Source organism: Lepidothrix coronata, unplaced genomic scaffold, assembly GCF_001604755.1.
Source record: "Lepidothrix coronata isolate B3197 unplaced genomic scaffold, Lepidothrix_coronata-1.0 Scaffold44, whole genome shotgun sequence".
NCBI lineage: Eukaryota > Metazoa > Chordata > Aves > Passeriformes > Pipridae > Lepidothrix > Lepidothrix coronata.
This window is the reverse complement of record NW_016690224.1, coordinates 260,781-281,370: the sequence shown is the minus strand read 5'-3', so window position 1 is coordinate 281,370 and position 20,590 is coordinate 260,781. Positions and strand designations below refer to the sequence as shown.

Here is a 20,590-nt window from a genome sequence, read left to right as displayed (position 1 = left end):
TTTTTTTTTTTTTTTCTTGGCTCCTATCCATAGAGCAGAGGGGCTCCTGTGCTCCGCGGGCAGCGCAGAGTGCCCTCCTCCTTTTCCTCTTCCTTCTCTTCCTTCTCCTCTCCCTCCTCCTCTTCCTCTGTCTTCTCTTGTTCCTCCTCTTCCTCCTCCTCCTCCTTCTCCTCTTCGACTGCCAACTGGCTCTCCCGGTTTAATTTAATTTGGGGTTCGTTTGGGTTAATTTTTTTTTTTTAAGGACTTTATCAGCACTAGAAGTTTTCAGTAAATGTAGCTCTACTGTACTGCTCAGACCCTTTCTAAGAACTGTGAATTGTTTTTACAGTAGGAAACTGTTGGGCTTTTCTTGCAACCATTTTTTAAAATTCCCTTTTTTCAGCCTGGGAATCACTTGACTTTGTTTGGGCCTTGTGATCAGCCCTCAGCAGGAAGGGAAGCAGGGCTTTTGTAAGGGAAAAGCAGTTACTGACACACACTGGCAATAAGGATACAAACATTTTTATTTTTTTTCCTTTTCTATTTTTTATTACTACAGCAATGTCAAGGGATCAGTTGCATTATGTTTTATATTTAAGATAATTAGCAGAATTTAATCTAGCCATGGCCTACGGGGGCTGGGGGATAGAGAAGTCTGCAGCAATAAGGAATTACTGATGTGGAGAGATGTGGGGGCAGACTCAAAATCCTGTCAGCTGTGTCTTTCCTTGGAGCAACTACCAGGATGTAGATTATTAAAGGAGAAATATTTAAAATACATTTGTGTTGCTTGTTGGTGGGGAGGGAGTCAATGGCATGGGGGGGATCTGGTGATTGCAGCAAACTGGCCCTGAGCTGTGTGGGGCAGAGAAAGGCAGTGAAGTGCCACGAAGGAATTAGCTAAATGTGCATAAATAAATATAAATAATATATATAAAAGTGCATAAATACACACACACACATATAAATAGAATCCTCTCTCTGTATATATGTGAAGCCACGTGTATCTATGGCTCTGCCTGTGCCTATATATATATATATATATATATATATTTATATATATATGCATATTTTATGTATCTATACTTTTATGCACTATATATAATGTAATGGATAATAGATAATTATATATTATAGATAATTATGACATATATTAGATAATTTATAATTATATGTGTATATTATATGTGCATTTTTGCGTATTTTACGTATCTATACTATTATGCACTATATAATAGTTAATTATAATTATATACAATAATTACATTTATTTAAATATTGTATATAATAATATGATTTCATATATAATATTATGTATTCTATATATTTTAATATATATTATGCAGAAAGCCCAGATCAGCCCCTGCCCAGTGTGAGCACAGTAGCTCATGAGTTCCTGGCTCTCGCTGGCAGCCAGGGTGATGGGCAGCCTTGATGAAAATAAGTAGCTTAAATAAATAAAAAGGACTCCAGGTGCAGGATCAGTGCTGCCATCCAGCTCCCAGCCAGGGCAGCTGGTGCCTGCAGCCTCCCAGCTGCTGAGTGGGACCACGCCTTCAGGAAATGGGGATTTGGTTTATTCCGTGGTTCACTGGGCCTGAGGGTCACTGCAGCTCTTGGTGCAAGTTGGGTGATAAGACTGGAGCATTCAGAGCTCAGCACAAACATCCACAACAGCGTGAACACAGCTCCCTTGTGTTTAAGAGGAGATTTGTGAGGATTTAAAAAAAAAAAAAAAGTCTAGAATCAATGTTTTCATCCGATTCCTTGTGACTCCCAAAAACAATTACAATCAAACTTCATAAAAGCCGCAGTAAAACCCACAGCTTTTCGTCCCTATGACTGACAGGAGGCCATAAAGCAGTTAACGAGAATCACAAGTGGCTGTATCTCAAGGAAGCACATTTATAATGTATTTTATTATTTATTTTAGTTATGTAGCAGTCTCATGATGGCTTACGATTTCCCAGATTACACGTCACGAACCAGACTTTACAGGTTTATGAGCAAATACTCTGGGCAGTGACAGGAGTGCCAATGCTCATTTCCCAGCTCCTTGTGTGCATGAAGTGCAGTCCCCATGGAAAGGCTCTGGTGTTGATAGTGGTGTTGCTGGGCAGGGCAAGCAGCTGGTCTAATCCTGCAAGTTATGTCAACATCATCTCCGACCTGAAGGTTTACATCCTTCTCAGCCTTTCCATGAGGCTACGGAGAACCGGGAGCCCTGGGAGCAGGTTCCGCAGCCGTGTCCCTCAGGTGACCGCTGTCACATCAAGTGACAATGACACAGCAGTGACAGGGGCCAGTTTCCTGCTGAGTTTCATTTCTTTCAGAGCCCTTTTCTCTCAAGGAAGTGCTTTCTGCAGTAGCTCAAGGTCTATTTATAGGCAATGATAAAGACATATTTGCTGTGAGACTGACGCCATCCAACCACTCACACCATCACATTTCTTCATGGAAACACTGATTAATCGAGAATGCAAACTTTTAAACTCTCACTACCAGAAGTCTAGCCACAGCTCTATTTAAAGTTTAAAGAATTTGCTATATTTAATGTTTAAAGAATTCAAAAATAAAACTGTGGCTATAAGATTGATGCTATGGATAAATGTAACTTGTTCACCCCCACTGCTCTCTCATTATGATTTACTTAAAACCACCCAGGCCACCATGTACAGTCTCAAAAAATAGCAGCAAAAATAAAAACAAGGTCCAAACCCCACTTGAAATGTAATCCAAGTTAATTTTTTATACCAAAATTAAACTTACCATCTTGTCTAAGATTTTCTTAGGTCTTATACTTTTTTGGAAAGTGTTTGCTATTTATGGCAGGCATAAATATCAGAATGGCAAACTGTGTATGTAGAGGTTTATTTTGAGACTCCCATCAAGACATCCTGCTGTGCAGCATCCAATTTGCTAATTACTTTTAAATACCATTACTGTGGCTGTGGAGAGAGGAAGATGTTTTACTCCATGTGCTCCCCAGACCAAATTTTAGTCAGTACCTGTAAGAGCAGCAGTGGAAAATAACCAAGTTGTGAAATATTACATTCTGCTCCCTTCCACCGAGGTTAGTAAGTACAATTTACTTTGTTTGAAGCAGCTTTCAAACAGCCTGTTATCAAAACCCTCCTCTCCCCACCCTCTGGCTCCCTCAGCAGCCAAAGCTCCAGTAACCACAAACTAGTTTGAACATGAGCATACGAAGCAGCTGAAGTTCAGCAACAACCTCACTATAGAGAGCAAAGTAGACAAAACACAAGTTTCTTAGATCATTGGGGGGAAAAAAAGTGCATTGAAATGAAGCACAGAAATAGAAAACACTGCTGGTACACACTCTAGGAAGTCAGGTTTAAAAAAAAAAAACCCAAACTTCTGTAAAAATATGTTTTGAAGAGCCCTTGAAGGCACGAACAGCAGCCGCCCTTTGCAAGGCAGGTGATTTCCCTGCTGTGCCCAACCTGCCTGGCATGAGTTACTTGAGTCTGGGCAGCTCTATATTTAGGGACAGCATTCCCTGAATGGCCCAATTGGAAAAATGACCTGGGAAATACAGAAATACCAGCGAATACAATCATTTAACAAATGCCTCGTGGGTATGCAAGCTTAAATCACAACAAAAATACGAAGCTGGAGTCCCCTTGTACCATCTTTCACATCTGTAGGTGTGAGACAACCAACACACACCCCAGGCCAAAGGACATTTCCACATTTCTCCACAATCAGCATTTTCTCCTCAACCAGGTGATCTCATTCCAGTGCTGAGAACTGGAGCCACTTTGTCATCTCCCACCCTCTCCCACCCTTCTCATCTCTCCTGGGATGGGACCAGCTTCCTTCAGGACTAATGAATCTCTCAGAAATCAACCCATCCTGAGCAGTGGTTGCTAGAATAATGTGCAACTTTAAGAGCATATAGCAAGGTGTGGGATTACAATATATGGTGAGAGGAAACATTTTTTTTTTAGCTTTGAAGAAAAAAATAATTCCTAGTCAACACCTACAGGAGTGCAGAAAAAAACCCACCCTTGAGCAGGTTGGAAATCACACAGTGTTAAAAATAGCCTTCAGCTTCCAGCAGGATCTAGGGTTCAAGGTATGCACTGGAAAGTTTCCAGCCTCAGCAGCCTATGATTTATCCTGCAGGTAGGGGGAAAATGGAGATTTGGCTTCGGGTGAGGTTGAGAGCTCACCACAGGCTGCCAGGGACAAGGTGTCCAGGGGCACAGGCTCAGCAAGGAGTCTCTGAAACTCCAGTCAAGGCAAAAATCTCAAAAAAACCCAAAGCAACACATCCTGTTTCCAGTGACAAAGTCTCAGAGAGGTTAACAGGCAAATCTGTAGAGGACACTGTGAGGGATGATTAATGTACAACCAGAGAGGACTCAAATTACAGGAACAAGGGCTGGGGAAGGATCTATGTGGGCTTGCACAGCCTTCAAAGCAGCTTCCAGGGAAGGGACAAGTCAAGGTCACATGAGATACCACGTTGTGTCACTGACACACCTGTCTCTTTTGTGGCACTTTGTTTTTCTGTGATCCACCTGACTTCTGAGTCCCCTCCCTGGCAAGGTCTGACCCTACCAGCTGACTTCTCCTTTGCACTGGGAACAATCCCACGTGGAACGATCTCCTGGGGAAGGGCCACCCAAACCCCAGTTTTGGGACAGGCACATGTGGAGCTGGTGCAAATTCTTCGAAGAGCTGAGCTGAAGAGCTGCAGCTTTTACATAACACCTTCCCCTGCCCTCGCCCACCTGCTCTGAGTCAGCACAGCAGGTTTTCCTCATCTGTACTCTCCTATTTCTGCATCAGCAGAAGGTTGTCAAATCTCTGCAGCCAGCACAAACAGGACACATCAAGAAACAATTAAAACAGGGATTTTCTTCCCTACAAAATCAGTTATTCCGCAGCAGGATTTCTATTTCACACGCTATTGAAGTGACAGATATCACAGAAAATTACATCAGGTCTTTTCTGCCCTCTGACTCATATTCCTAAATAACTTTGGTTGACTCATTTCTCCTAACTTGGCTGAAATCTAAGGTTTCCCTCTCTTAACAAATAAAAAGCAGCTCTCTCCCTTCCTTCAGCTTTTCCAAGTGAAGATTCTGAACATTCCCACTATTCCAACTAGCTGCAGGAAATTAAAACCAAAGAGATTCTAGCTGACAAGACAAGCCACCTACCTCGTTGCCATGATTACAACGTGCAGAACCTTCTCTGAGCACACCCTGGATCAGCTACACACAAAATGGACTCGCTATATCCAGTCACTAAAAACACAGCCAACAGATTTACCATGAATAATTAAAGTCATTTTTATGTTCTACATCCACCTACAACTGTGTTTATGTTGCTACAGAAAAACCACCATTAGGACTGAAAATCATCAATGTAAGTAACTGCACCCTGATTAAATGAAGCCACAACAGGAACAGGGCACCAAGAGATATGCTATTTTATTTAAAATCAGAACACAGTAGATTACAGAAAGACTCATTATGCAAACAAATCCACTGTATGTTTCACAACTTGCTCAGTATTAAACTGCCCCTTTATTAGACAGTCCAGGATCCCACAGAGGAACTGGTGCAGGATGACTCTGCCTCCTCCAAACTCCATGTTTGCCAGGAAGCTCTGTAAGGAATTGTGGGTTGGATGATTCCAGTTTGAGAGGGCAGAGAAGTCCCAAGAGAGGTCGAGACTGAGGTTGTGGAAGTTGGGGCACTAAAGCCATGATGAGCCTGTGCCCAGGTGCCTCCTGGCATCCCACAAAAGCTCCTGTTCTGCCGTCCCTCCAGGGTCAGAGGTGACCTGTCTGGATCAGCTGTGCTGGAACAACCGACTGCACCCTCTCTAGGAGACAGCACTGACACCCACCTGTGAGTCAGGACAGTTCAGTGCTGATCACCAACCAAAGTCTAACCAAATAAAACTAGTTATAACTTACAAAACTGCAGACAAACGACTGGCAGAAGTAATGCCACCCAAAGAGAGCATTTCCAATGCTACCAACACTCTAAAGCCGTGTTACACATTGTATTTAAGAGATTTTTCTCCACTCCAATTGCTTTGGGGAAGTATATGCTATTTGTAGCAGACATCAAAAATCCTCATTTTATATATATATATATATATATTTGGCAAGCATCCTGAGCCACCCCCCTCTCAAGTCTCAGCTTGCCTATGGCATTTTAATCTCACTATCTTATAAACAGTGCAAATTAGTACAACTCTAAACATCCTAGCCAGAGCAGAATTTATATATTAGCTATAACAGAACAGGAGAAGCTGTTCAAGGGCAACAGGTTGAAAGCACTGACACAGCTCTTGCCCAACTGATCCAGGTTAGTGTTTCAAGTTTGTTGCTGGAAGGATTTAAACAGCTTTCCACAGCCATTTTTCTCCTTTCCCCTTAAACATCACCAGCAGTCAAGTAAATATTTACAGTTTGTGCCCACACACACACACAAATTAATGGCAAAACGTTGTCCATGAGCAGCTGGACTTCAGTTATGAGACTGTAATAACTGAGACACCACATCAGTTACATCACCTATGTTCAAACTTACCCATCAGTGAAGGCAACTAGAAGCTTACAAATAGCAGATACAGCTGTTTTTTTTCTGAAGTATGAGGGTGAGTTTCTTTGTAAAATCAGTGCTCTTGAAGAGCCCTTAAATCAGAGTTAAGCAATGGCCATTCAAATTATAAAAATGCTAATTTCCTAGAATTACAATCACCAGTAGTGATCCTAAGGCACATCAGCCACATGCATATGCAATAATGCATTGTTTTGCTTTCAGACAGAAAAATTGCATTAGCTTTGTCTGTTATTTAGTGTGCACAAGAGTTTGTTTTTAGATAAAGTATCCCTGAAAGGTCATTGTTATCACAAAAGTTACCAAAAGACAGAAGATTTAACAAGTAGTAAAAATATTTTTGGACTACTAATACCAAGAAAGTTCCATACACAAAACGCAGTGCAAATTCACAATACACTTATCCATCACCTCCATCACTTCTGAGGACTTTCAACCCTCAGAAAAAAGTTGGCACTTGATAAGTGTAAAATATACCTGGTTGTTTTTATGAAATCTTAGTTAAACTGATTTGAGAGTGTTTTTGTGTAGCAGGCTCAAAGTATGAATTCCTGTACTCAGTCACCACTCTGGTAGCCCCCATCCACTTTAATTCTTTCCAGGACACAAACCATTTCTACAGCAGACTTATGTTTAGGATCCAGATACAACAGCTGCCATCCAAATACCAGCACTAAAAGCACAGCAAAATTACTTTGAAACGAGTCATAATTAACCATGCTTATACAAAGCTTCAGTGAGAAAATAATACCAAGTAAAGATATTACACTATTTTTTTTAAAAAAACACATCCTGTACCATCACTAGATTACAGAAAAAACACACTTAGCAAACAAATCCAATGCACGTTGCTTCACAAAATCCCCCATCTATAAAAACTTGCCAGACTTACACTGGGGAATTGGTTCAGATGCCAATAACACTGACCAACCTTCTGCCCTTTGTCTTCAGAAGGCAAAACAAGTCAAATGATCATATTTTCAGAATCGAGAGCTTCCTGTTATGAGCTTAATTTCAGATTAGTATTTGCTAAGCACCACACTCCAGAGGAAATGATTAAGGGACAGTTCAGGGCCTTATGTAAAGAAAAAAATAAATATTCTATTCTGACTGATGTTGTTTGTAGTACAAACTTCCAAACAATGTAGTGCATTCCAGGACAGTGATACCAAAATGCTCTGAAATAACCAGGGGCTATGACAGATTCTGGACTGATTGATAACAAATTCACAGACACATTCTGTGCAAACAACAAGTGTTAAGATTTGCCTCCCCCAGTGCTGGATTAAAATACCAGCACATGTCTGCACCTTAAGCTTGGAGAATCACACTGAGAATGAAATGTGAGCTGTCCTAAAATGCCTCCTCTCCAGTGGCATAAGTCAAGAACAGATCCTGTAAGATGCAAACAGCCACCGTGGAGTTCATAAAGTTTTTCTGTTTTGCCTACTTGCAGAGGAACGTTAACTGCAAATTCCAGATGGATACACGTGCCCAAAACTGCACAACTAAAGGAAATGGGAAGTTAAAAATAGTTCTGCTAAGTGAGAGACAGAGTTAAGGGATAAAATGAAATTGTGAATCTTCAAGTGGGCAATTACATGTGAAAATCCAGTATTTGATTAAGAAAATACCCTGCCTAGATTCCTGGAATCACATGATATCAAAAAGCTAAGCACCTGTGTAAAAAAATCAGTTGTGTATCCAAGGTGTGGAAAAGGAGAAAAAAACAACTGTAAGAAAAAGTCTTAACAGGCAAGGAAATAAAACTGCCTGGTAAAGTGTCTATAAAACTCTAAACTGGCTCTACAAACAGTTTAGTTTCATTTCAAGAGACCAGGACTTTGAGGGTATCGAGCTGTTCAGGAGTGGAAGGAGTGCCTACTCTGATTACAAGAACTCTAAGGTAACAACTGAAATGCAGAAATGAAACTCTTGTAGTTTTCCCTGCCTGAAAACCACCCACCGTGTTCTGACAAGAGTTGCAGCTCAGTGAGCTCTGAGAATGTTGTGCACCTGGCCCTGAATGCAAAAGGATGTCAAGGAGACCCAGTGCACGCCCCTTGCCCAGCAGATATGGGCACCAACAGAGAATTCCTTAGAGACACAAACAGCTCCCATTTGCCACACATACATCCAGCTGTGATGGGAACCCACCAGGGCAGAAGAGGATGCTGATCTACCATCACTAAAGAATTCAGAGCGTGACTCGGTTGGTAAGGTCAGGAAATCCACCACAGGCGGCTTCCCCATTCGATGGATTTATAAAATTTAGACCCTCTCACCTTCTCAGGAAAACCTTGTCACCTTTGAACACAAACATCATCACATTTACCAAAGCAATTGCAAACCTCTGTGCCACAGCTCGGCCTTTGTACTCCATTGTGCAAAGAACAGAGGCTTCCCATTGCTACAGCAAGTCTCTGATGGGGGGGAAAAGGAAATATAAGCACCAATACAATAAGTCAGGCGCACCGGAATATTTACTGGAGGATAAAGCCAGGATGTGGCGGAACACGAGGTGGTCTTTGGGGAAGAGCTGGAGGATACTGTGGTACAAACTGAGATGGGTATCCTGGCTGTGGCATTTGACTTGTGGGCTGAACATCCCCTGGGCGAGGCGGGAGAGGAGGGTATGGAGCACCTGGATAAGAAAGAGCTGGTCCTGAGCTCATGGCTGCGGTAAACGGAGTAGGGAAGCGTCCTGCTGGGACTGAGGAGGGTGGGGGGGGTGGTATCCGTCGGGGCACGACGGAAGGAGGAGTGTTTGCATCCGGCTTGTAGGAATCTTGAGGTGCTGGTGTTGTCTCGGGCGCTCTGGGCTGAGCTGGAGGCTGAACCTGAGGAAGTCTCTGTCCCTTCAGCACCATTTCTTGGAGCTTCTCAATCTTCACCCGGCGCAGGTGAGCCAGTTTCCTCTTGCTCTGGTACTCATCAATGAAGGAATCCAGTGGTATTTCACCATCAAGGAATTTTTCTGCCATATTCTGTCAAATACAGAACAATCTCTTAGAAAACAGAGCACTGCAACAGAATCTAAATGGCTCACATCCTAAAAATAGCAGCGTTTTGCCTGTGATTTTCCAGCTGGCGTATGGAAGATGACTGGCATACTAAGAATTCTGAGCAGAACTTTGAGTTCGTTATTACTCAGAAGCACTGGGAGTTAAATATCACTTTTGCATAAATTTATACCGAAGTAACAGCAGTAAAAACATCTGAACATTCCCTGATCATCAGAGATGGGAACGAAGCAAGGCCAACAGCTTTCCAGATTGCCAGCTAAGCTGAATTACAGCTCAGTGCTGCTTCAGTGCCAACAGAAACACTGAGAACTCTGTGAGGCTCAGCACAGAGAGGCAGATTATTGCTAAGTCAGGTTTAATACTCACCCTTACTTGTGGCTTTGAGCAAATGATGTTTAATAATTGAGAGGTGAACAAACATATAATCACAAAATCCAACCTGTCCTGGGAATGTCTTTTCATGATCACAACTCAAGGCTAATAAACAGATTTTTCCCCCGATATAGTTATAGAAAATGCCTGCAGGCAAATCAGCAAAAAAAGCCAAGCACTCCCATTATTCTGAAGTTAGACCACCCTTCAAGCACTGGTATCACAGCAAGTGGTGACCAGTGGCACCTGCACAGACATGCAGAAATCCTAATGGAATATTTCATCCGAAACGCTGCAAAAAACCAGTGCAGGCACAGTTTTTTATTAGGCTACTAATTGACATTTATAATGAAGTAATACAGATACCAGGCAAACACCACTAAAAAGAGATTCCATTTGTATACACAATGAGTTTGAAGGCAAAGCCAAGGAACTAAGAGGGTTTGGCTTTCTTTTCTAAAAGGGAGCATCTTCTCTCTCAAACTTCAAAGATGTGAAGAGTAAAAAAATCACTCTGATAAAAAAAAAAATCACTGGAACTGAATGGCTGCTCACTGAAGTTCAAAGCAAAGACCAGACCATATTCTTATAAATATCCCTTAGTGTACACCATGTTAAACTCTGCACTGCAGGAATGGACTCTGGGAGGTTCAGTTATGGGTGTAAGTGGCAGAATTGGAGTGTTCTGTCGTTACCTCTGTGTCTTCCTCAATCTTTGCCCCCTCGGTCTGCAGCAGAGCCAGTAGGGTCTCCAGGGAAGCATTGCTGGATTGTCTGTCTGTAATGGCATGGAAAGAACAGAAAATGACAGCTGCCTCTAAGTGACTTATAACTACAGCCCCAGACAGCTCAACAATCTCTGAGGCACATATGTACAAGCAGCAGGCTCCTTGTTCTAGACAGGGTGTTCTACAGTAAGAGATAGAGTAAGAATATTGTCAGAATACTGCCAGAGTGCTAAAAGCTGACATTTAATTACAATGATACATTTATAATATTGAAAGCCAAAGCACTTCAGCAAGTGCAGAATCAGATATGCAGTACTTCATGATTCGGTATGAACTGAAAGGTCAATGCAATATTCTGTTTGATTTACAATTAGTCACTGAAAATTCAACTTGTGTTTTTAGCAAGGTAAATGAATCTAATCATTAGGGAAGAGCAGGACAAGAACAGGTAGGTAACCACACAGTAGCAGAGAGAAACCACAGTATCTGTCACTAGGTGTAACAGACACTTAATAAATCATAATAAGTGTGATCTAGTTCAGAGCTACACGAGAGTGACATTTCACTTTGTACCCTAATTCACACAGATAGAAATGAGACACCACAAACCAAACAACAAACAGGCAACAGATTTACATTCACTTAGAAAACAGCAAATCATAATTGTCAACGGCAAGTGTTACCTAGTTTTGTTTTCTTTATCTGGTATGCTTCAAAAAGAACTTGCAGCTCTTGATATTTTTCAGTCAAATTTGATTTCAAAGACTCCAACTTTGGCTGGTACAAGAGATTTCCTTCTGCCAGACTGCGGTTGCTGGCGAGAGTCATGTCCTTGCTGTGCTGAACATTTTGGGCCTGGAAAGAAATAAATATTTTAAGCAGTGCCTGAAATAACAGTGAAATTATTAAGCAGGACAATAAAAAAATTTGAAAACTTTTAAATAAAAAACAAAAGTAAAAATTAGTGCTGTGGTATTGAACCTGCAAATGATGACCAAATGATGACACTGACAGATAAAGCAACAGTTGCTCTCTGAAAAGATCTGAATTCCAGCAGTGAGATGCAATGACTGCAGCAGAATGTCACCCCTTATCTTGTTAATATTCTTCCTCCAACTGTGTTGAACCAATCCTGGATTAATGCCAAAAGCTTCTTTTTTTTGGTTTATTCCTTCTGCTTAACATTTCCTAGCCTTAAGACATTATTCCTAAAGAACAACTGACAATTGTCACAAGTTCAGGATTCAGCCAGATTCCCGTTTGCTCACACTCCCATAGACACAGGATTTTATCAAGACATTCTTCAGGAGCTTTGGGAAAGCTGAGTGTTTGGGGAACTCTGTCCTGGGTGTCACATTTGATTCATTAAAATATTCAGACATCAAAAGGGAAAGAAACCAAAAACCAAGGGATCCGATTTCAGATTTTCAGTCTGAATCAACAAGTGGAACAGTCTTCCCATGGCACAACACAACTCTGTTAAGCTGCCTTCAAAAACCAACAAAACTCCTAGTACCCTTTTTGTGACCTCCTCCATCAATACCTCCCTTCCAGCCCACCTTATCCCTGTTTAGCTCCAACAGATCCCATTTACAGACCTCGCACATCAGTCAGTGCAAACACGAGGGGCTTTCTCCTTCCACACTCCTGTGTGGATACAGAGCCACACCTCAGAAACAGGAAAAGAGGAAACCCAAATGAGCTGTTTAAAAGCCCCAGAAAAGGACAGGATCAAAATTCAGGTGTTTTTCCAAGCATAGCAACTCTCTTTGAAAGCAATTACTTCCTTTTGAAATATTTACACACTACTTTAACTTGCTAAATTCAAAATTGGCTCAGTGTTACTTAAATACACCTTTGCCCCCAGATACTGCTCTTCAAATACCCAAGTTTTACTCTCTTTCACCCTGTTTTTGCCAAACCACTTTAAAAAAAAATCAAGGCAAGGATAATGTTAAGTCCTAAATTCTACAGCAACCAAAATTCTACTCCAAATTGTGAAAATCAGAAATTATTCTTTCAATATTGTTTTGTCTTCTAAAGGTTCTCACATCAAGGCTAAATAAACTTTCAGTCCTATGCTCATGTTCAATTTAAACCCTTTCCAAGAACCAAAGGAAAATCCCCTCTTCTTACTTTTGAATCCAATGCAAAATAATTTAAATTAAACTGGTTTCCATTTGTTTATTCTCATATGATCCAATCCTGATAAGACTGTTGCTTTCGAAAAGCTGAAAAATTTACATTTTTTCAAACAATTATGAAGAGAATTAAAACATACAGGACTGAACAGCTCAATGACTGGCATCCAGCTTCTTCCCAAACACCTGTCACCACCACTGCCAGCCAAGGAAGACTGTGTGCAAAAAGACTGATGGTTTCTGGTGCCTTTTTCACCATTTTAATGAGTTCACTACTTCCTCCCAGCGACTCCAGTTTGCTCTGGTGGTTGTATTTTCACTGCTTGCAAGGCTGATAATTCTCATTTCAAAGGTGCAGAGTCAGTGTGGGAAGAAGACCAGTTTAATGAGTGAATTTTGATCTCTCTTTTAGGATGAAGAAGACAAACATTTACTCAGGAGAGAAAAAAAGCCAGTGCACACAAACCTATAAACCTTTCAAGGGCACAAATCCCAGGAAAAGGAAGCTTCTACTGAAATCATACACAGTAAAAAGGAGAAGGAGGACCTGATGTCTCCTCAAAATGTCTCTCAATAGGACTAGAGAGGAGCAGGAAGAAAATGCCTTATGTTCTACAATGATTTGCTGAATAACTTTATTTTTAAATCATTTCAAATTGTAAAGATGAATAAATATCAGTATGACATAATGTATCTGACTTGTATAAACAAGGAAAATATGACTAATATGACCTACCTCCATCTAAGGCAGAGTGACATCCTGTCCTGTCCTTTGCATCTGGGACCTAGTAATTATGGACTAGTGTAAACTTTAGCAAAAGCCTTAAAAATACTTGTTTTAAACTAAAAGAAGTTATTCATAATTGCACTTTAAGTTACAGTGCTTGAAATTACAGAGGACTTAATGACTCAACTTTTTCCATATTTCAGCAGTTCTAAGAAGGGCATTTTTCTTTTTTAGCAGGAGTTGAACAAAACCACTATTGACATTTAATAATGAATTCAAGTGTCACTCCTGAGGTCTTCACTTCCAGCATTAGTCTGTGTCAAATGTCTTCTAACAATGGACACTTGGAGAGATGAGAAACTCAAATCTTACCCAAAACCATGAGAAGAACCAGTTCCTCAAACACAAAGTAAACTTAGGAATGATGCTTAATGAAACTTAGGAGGAGCTGGTGAAGACTCATCCACCTGTTCAGAACATTTAAATACTTCACATCTCTGAAAGAATTTTGAAGTCCGTGGGACAAGTGAGTTCTATTTCACGGCAAACAGAACTGATATAATCCCACAGCAAAGCAACTTGAACACAGTCAGGATTTTACAAACCAGAATAATCTCTGGCACTGATGTTAAGGTCTGTGTAGGAAGCTTTCCAGCATCTGTTCCTCTGCATTTGGAAGTTAATTCAAAGAATCAGAAAGCAAATACTGTAAAATTTGCCTAAAGAGCACTGTAGAAAAACTTTCAAGAAATGATGACTAATTTAAAACAAAACAAAAATAAAACAGTTGCAAAATCATCCAAGGGCCAAAGCCACAGTACAGCATGAACAGTCTATTAAGATTATCAGTGCAGCACAAAGCAGGCTTTCAGCATCCCTTCACAGCTTCCCACAAGCCTAAGACAAAAGCTGAGGAAGGAGTAAATCCAAAAGATGTTATTTTGCTGTCAGATGTGCCCTATGACAAAAATGTGTGTTAGCAGGGAACTGCTCCTGAACTGGATGTTCACCAGCCCGCTGGAAGTGCAAGGAAAAAAGTTATTAAGGGAAATCAGCCAGGAGCATGGGACTCCAGCAGAATTCCTAGTAAGACTCTTGAAGTCATGAGCACTTCACCAGGCAGGAAACACTAATCTGAAACCAGATGAGAAATACCAGTCAGAATCACGAGACACAAAGAGACAGGACAATATTAAAGAGAAGATACACTTTTCTTTTTTTAACTGCTAAGCTCTCACTATGAATTCTGAATGGGACAAATGGGGCAACAATACTGAGCTGATTGTAACAGGATTTTCATGGCACAAGGATGGCTCACCACTGAGCAAAGAACTCAAACCCAACTGCACGCTGCAAGAAAATGAAGCCATGGACACACAGAGGTTATAAAAGACAAAAATCATGGTTTATGCAGCCCTTCAAAACTTAAGCTGCTTAAAAAATGAGTTTCTTTCACAGAGGTAATTTGAATAATTTTACTCAAGGATTTATTTAATAAGCACTTCCAAGAACAGGCAGCAGCAACTTCTTTGGGCACTGAGATTCTACTACTTCCATCAGCTGCAGCCTCGTTTCATCTCACTTTTAGAAAAGGAAGATAAATGCTGGGTAAAATTAAAGCAGAACTAGTACCAGCTTAGCAACATTTGTACTATAAACGTTTATCATTTACACCAAAATAATGGTTTGCAGTAAGAGTTATTTGTGTAAAATGCTGAGAAGGGTCACCCCGGTTCACCCAAAAGCACATTCCCAGAACTGAGTCCTGGGACACTGAGCAACTGCAATCCCAACTACAATCCCACAAAGTCCAGCAAGTGCTGCTATATTTATAAGCTTCCTCAGCCAGTAACACAGCGAGGAGTCTCTTGGTACCTTCGAGAAAAAGTCTCTTAAGGAGCTATAAATAAAAGCAGCTTTGTGTGGCACTGTTTTAATTGCTTTATACATGGGACACATCCAAGTTAGGTTAGGTTTAGGTTTAGGTTTCTATAACCTTTATCATTCCCACATTCTCTTTCACTTGCACATATTCGTAACTTAGGAATGAAATGCAGTCACACTGCAGGAGTAGAAGGATGCACATTTGGAGTGTCAAATTAACCCCTGAAACAGGAGCTGACAGGTGCAGAGTAGGAGAAGAGAGACTTCTTTTACAGAAGAAGATTTAACAGTGCTTTTTCATCATGGACTGGTGAATAACACACCCCCTACCAACATGTGTTCTGCAATAAATATTAAAACATGTTGCAAAGTAATTAGATTGGCTAAATTTAGCTCTTCTGAGCACTTAAGTGTTAGCTTTAAAAAATGACAAAATGAAGCTTAGAGGGTAAGTTGCAGTTCCTAAACATTTCTTGCAGAGGGAACAGACACTCAGCCCTGCAATTTGCACTCATCAGACACAGGCAGATTACTCATTTGATGCTCAGCCAGAAGAGAAAAATCTATAGTTGTCACCCAAACTAATTCCTAACTTTGCAACTAAATTTCATGTTTGGCCAACAAGAACATAACCACTGGCACATAACCACTGGTTTCAGGACAGGAGTGGGAATCCAAGAAATCTGGGCACGAATACACAGAGTTTAACTTGGACTTTCTGCCCTGCCTGATCTTTTCAATCGGTTTTTGAGAAAAGGTCTATGCTCAAAAATCCCTTCTGTTCTTGCCAGTGTACTCAGAAATTCTGGAATGAGAGGAAGGCTGACTTCTTGATTTCATATCATTAAGGTATTGAAGAGTGAACAATTTTTGGCAGTGGAACCTCAGCAGTCAGTAACACAATGCTGCACTGTTACAAAAAGGGATGCTCCAGGAGATAAAAAAATAACTTGTTTTCACAGAGAAATTCACCAAATTACCACCAGTGTCAGGTCACAAATTCTCTCATCTGTGCTTTTTAGAGTTTTCACATCGACATTCACTTTTATAAACAAGGTACTTTTATGACCCTGCCTGGCAGGGGGTTTGGAACTAAATGATCTTTCAGGTCCCTTCCAACCCAAACTGTGATTCTCTATCTCATGAAGATGAATACTGCAGATGTACTACAGAGATTACCCTGAAAGGGTTATAAAAAAAAAAAAAAGCCCTCCTCAATTTTAAAAGACTGGGAGTACCAGACAACTGGCTTCCTTCCTCTTTCTAACAGACAAGATGCTTGTTGTTCAAGCACTAAAAGCCCAGAGGCTGCAAAACCAACCTCAGAGGCAGGAAAAGCAGCAGCTTAGCTCTGAAGCCACAGTGTCACACACCTGAGGACACAGGTGCAGGGCACTGCACGTGCACATCACCCTAGAAATGGGAATGTGTGAGTGGGCACACACAGATACAGATACACACACAAATCCTGCTCAAATGCCACACAGGAATACATTCCCTTTAAGGCTGGAAGTGCCTATTTTTAGCTATTAGCAAGAAAGCTGAGTGGTTTTCCAAATCCTCCTCTTTGTGGACAAAACATTGGGCTTTGAGCTGGGTTTCCCCTGCAACGAGGAGAACAAAGGTTTTTTTCAATTATGGAATAATCAGCTTTAGCCAACTTCGCCACTAAAAATACAAGTGACCTCATAGAAGTGACTCAGGAATCGTGATTTAATTGGCATGTCACAGTAAAATTAGGAATTTAAGGACTCTGGAATAACCCTACAACACAGATACAGCCAAGGAGCAGTGAAGTCACCATGGTTCCTCCTTAATGCTCAGGATTTCCCTCTCTCCCTCTTCCTGCCACAGTGAAACATCAGGTCTCAGCAGCACAAGCTCAGGCACTAAACAATTCAGTGAAGGCAAGAACAGAATGAGGAAGAAATATTCAAGCATGGCCAGTTCTTTCCAAGGTGAGTAAACACATTTCTAGTTGAACATACTCCAGTAAAAGCCTCCACATCCAATAAAAGAGGATTATGCCAGACAGCAGCACAGCCATATTTCCACACAGCCCAAGCACCTCCAAACCCCACACTCTCCAAACACCACAAAATATTCCCTGGGGGCCCAGAGAACTTTACTCTACAATTTAGAGCCCTTCTGATGCCAACCAAAGAGGAAAACCAGAGGGTCAAACTGAGAATATGGCCTGGTTGTGCCCATGTGTGAGAGAGGATCTTTCCTACTGAGGTCATGAGGTTTTCTGTCACTTCTTATCTACAGTCTTCAGTGCACATTGACAAATAAATAATAAAAAAGAGCCCACTGAGCCAGGCTTTGTGCTCCTGTCCCTTGTCAGAGGTCACACTGAAACCAGCAGTGCTGCCCCCCGTTTATATCTTTGCAAACTTAAGCCCATTATAACCCACTGCCTCTCTTTAAATAGTTTTTATAGAGCAGGGTTCCCCTGCCCCCAGCAAACCACAGGGCCTCCGAGGTCTCTGCATGTTTTACTCACCACAGCAGTGCCTGTTTCTTCCAAGTTCTCAGAATATAAACTATTCTGCCTGGCCCCCCTCTCACAAATCTATTGACACAAGGTTCAAAATATAAATTGTTGCATAATACAGCCAGTAAATTCCCCAGGACACCTCGTTAACTTGGCCTCAGCCTTCACTAGGCCTCTCCATCTGTAATACCTTGACAATTTGGTTTGAGGGGATCCAGAACAACTTCCTCAGAAGCACCAAAAGGAATCTTAGTTTGAGAGAACACAATTATAACTGATTTTACTTAATAAACTAAGCTTCTTTCTCAAGAACACATTGCCTCCTTTTTTTTTTTTCCCTGGGGCTTCTGTCCTCAAATTTTAACCAACAAAACCAATAAATACAAGACCCAGAGAAGCACAGCACATTTCTTTCTTTTAAAGTTTTCGCAGAAATGGTTTCATCTTCTTTGCTGTTAGCTGACCACACAGAGAGAGCCTTTCAGGCACATCTGTGGCCAAATAAACCCAGAACAGTCTCCTATCAGAACTGCAACACTGGCACACAGAAAAACTCGTTAAAGACAACCACAGCGGGGGGAAGAAAACAGGCTTCTATTCTAAGAAGGACAGATTCAAAAGCACGACTTAAGAGTCAGATACACTGACAAAGGGACTTCGACCTGTGCAAAAGGCAAAGCAAGGGGGAGAAAAGCCCGGGGCACATAGAAACCTCTTTCGCATTGCTTTGAATTCACCCTGACAAAACCCAAGGCGCAAAACCAAGGCTGTACGGATGGAAAAGCTGAGCCCATCTCCGGCCCTGAATAATTAATTTAATCCAGCATTTTCAGCCTGGCGAGCCCGCTCACCCCTCCTCTGGCACCCGGCGGGCACCGATCGCCCCACGGCGGGGCAGGGAACAAAAGGCCGGCAGGGAAAAAGGGGCCGGCAGGGAAAGGGAAGGCAGGGAAGGGAAGGGGCCGGCAGGGAAGGGAGAGGCAGGGAAAGGGGGAGGCAAGGAAGGGGCCGGCAGCGCTTCCCGCAGCCCCGGGGGCTCCTCACGCACCCGGCGGCTCCGGGAGCGGGGAGTCATTTACGAGCCTCCAAACACCGAGCGGTCCCGGGGCCCCGGCGGGCTGAGGGGGTGACCCGGGGAGAGGCCGCGGCCGGGGGGTTTATGAGGCAGCCCCTCACAGCCCCTCACCTCTTCCATCTCGCGGGCCATGTCCTGCAGCTGCTCCTCGTCGTCCAGCAGCGCGCTGAGCTCCTGCAGGCTCAGCGCCTCCAGGCGCCGCACGTCCAGCGCCATCGCGGCCCCGATCCCGATCCCTCCCCGTTCCCGATCCCGATCCCGTTCCCGATCCCGGCCCCGCTCCCGCCTCACACCGGAAGTGCCGCCGCGCTCTCGCCCCGGCCCCGCGGGCACCGCCCTCAGCGCCCCCTGCTGGGGGGGCGGGGCGGACCGCGGGGGGCGGGCGGGGGACGGAACCAAACGGGGGTCGGGGGGGCAACGGGGAGCCCCTTTGAGGGGTGTGTGGGGTGAAACTCCTGTGAGGGGTTTCCGGGGTGAAGCCCCTGTTGGGGAGGGTCTGTGGTGTGACGCCCGGGTGAGGGGTTTCTGGGGCGAAGCCCCGCCAAGGGCACAGCGCAGCCCCTGGGGGCAAAGCCGGGCAGAGCCCCGCACAGAGCGAGCTTTGTGCGCCGCCTCATGTGATGCGCTCGAGGTCCTTGGAGTCCCGAGGGATCGCAGGGTCACGGTTAGGTTGGGAAAGACCTCTGAGATCATCGAGTCCAACCTGTGACCGATCCCCATCTTGTCAACCAGACCACGGCACTAACTGCCTTGTCCAGTCTTTCCATAAACACTTCCAGGGACAGTGACTCCACCACCTCCCTGGGCTGCCTATTCCAATACCTAATCACCCTTTCCATGAAGAAATTCCTCCTGATGTCCAACCTAAACCTCCCCTGGCACAATTTGAGGCCGTTTCCTCTTGTCCTGTCCCTTGTTCCTTGGGAGCAGAGCCCAACCCTCCCCCCGGCTGCCCCCTCCTGTCAGGGAGTTCAGAGACAGAGAAGGTCCCCCCTTCTCTGGAGAGAGCCTCCTTTTCTCCAGGCTGAGCCTCCCCAGCTCCCTCAGCCATTCCTGCTGCTCCAGACCCTTCCCCAGCTCCATTCCCTTCTCTGGACTCACTCCAGCACCTCAGTGTCCTTCCTGAAGCGAGTGGCCCAGAACCGGACACAGCACTCAAGGATGGCGGGTGCTGGGACAGCCGGGGGGTTGGACATCACCATCCCCACTGTTCCCAGTTCTCCTGCCTGGAAGTGTTGTAGGCACTCTTGTCCTCCCTTTGTTCAAAACTCCACAGCTGTAAATTCGGAAGGAAAATCAGTAGAATTCTTTAACTTGCATTTCCTTACCAGTTTGGGGCTTGGCTAGAGTACATCTCAATAGGGTGATTGTGTTATTGTTCTCAAGCCTAGGCTGAATTGCTATTTAGGTTAAAAATAGCTTAAAATCTTATATTGCCAAGTTTTGGTGCTAGGTCCTTTTGTCTGCATTAAGCACTTTCTTCTTCAAGAGCGAAGGCCAATAAATAATGTCAAAGATGTATTTCATGGTGAATTTAAATGCTTTTGAAA

The 20,590-nt window shown here is 43.0% G+C and overlaps 1 protein-coding gene across 1 annotated transcript; it reads right to left on the bottom strand.

Moving 5' to 3' along the window:
* Positions 1-5,421: 5,421 nt before the first annotated feature.
* VPS37B (VPS37B, ESCRT-I subunit) lies at positions 5,422-19,323 on the bottom strand. The gene is made up of 4 exons (XM_017814410.1): positions 19,152-19,323; positions 11,400-11,571; positions 10,684-10,766; positions 5,422-9,577 (listed from the first exon to the last, which is right to left on the bottom strand). The coding sequence occupies exons 1-4, from the start codon at positions 19,254-19,256 to the stop codon at positions 9,074-9,076; spliced, it is 864 nt and encodes a 287-aa protein (XP_017669899.1). The 5' UTR covers positions 19,257-19,323; the 3' UTR covers positions 5,422-9,073.
* Between the last annotated feature and the right edge of the window lie 1,267 nt (positions 19,324-20,590).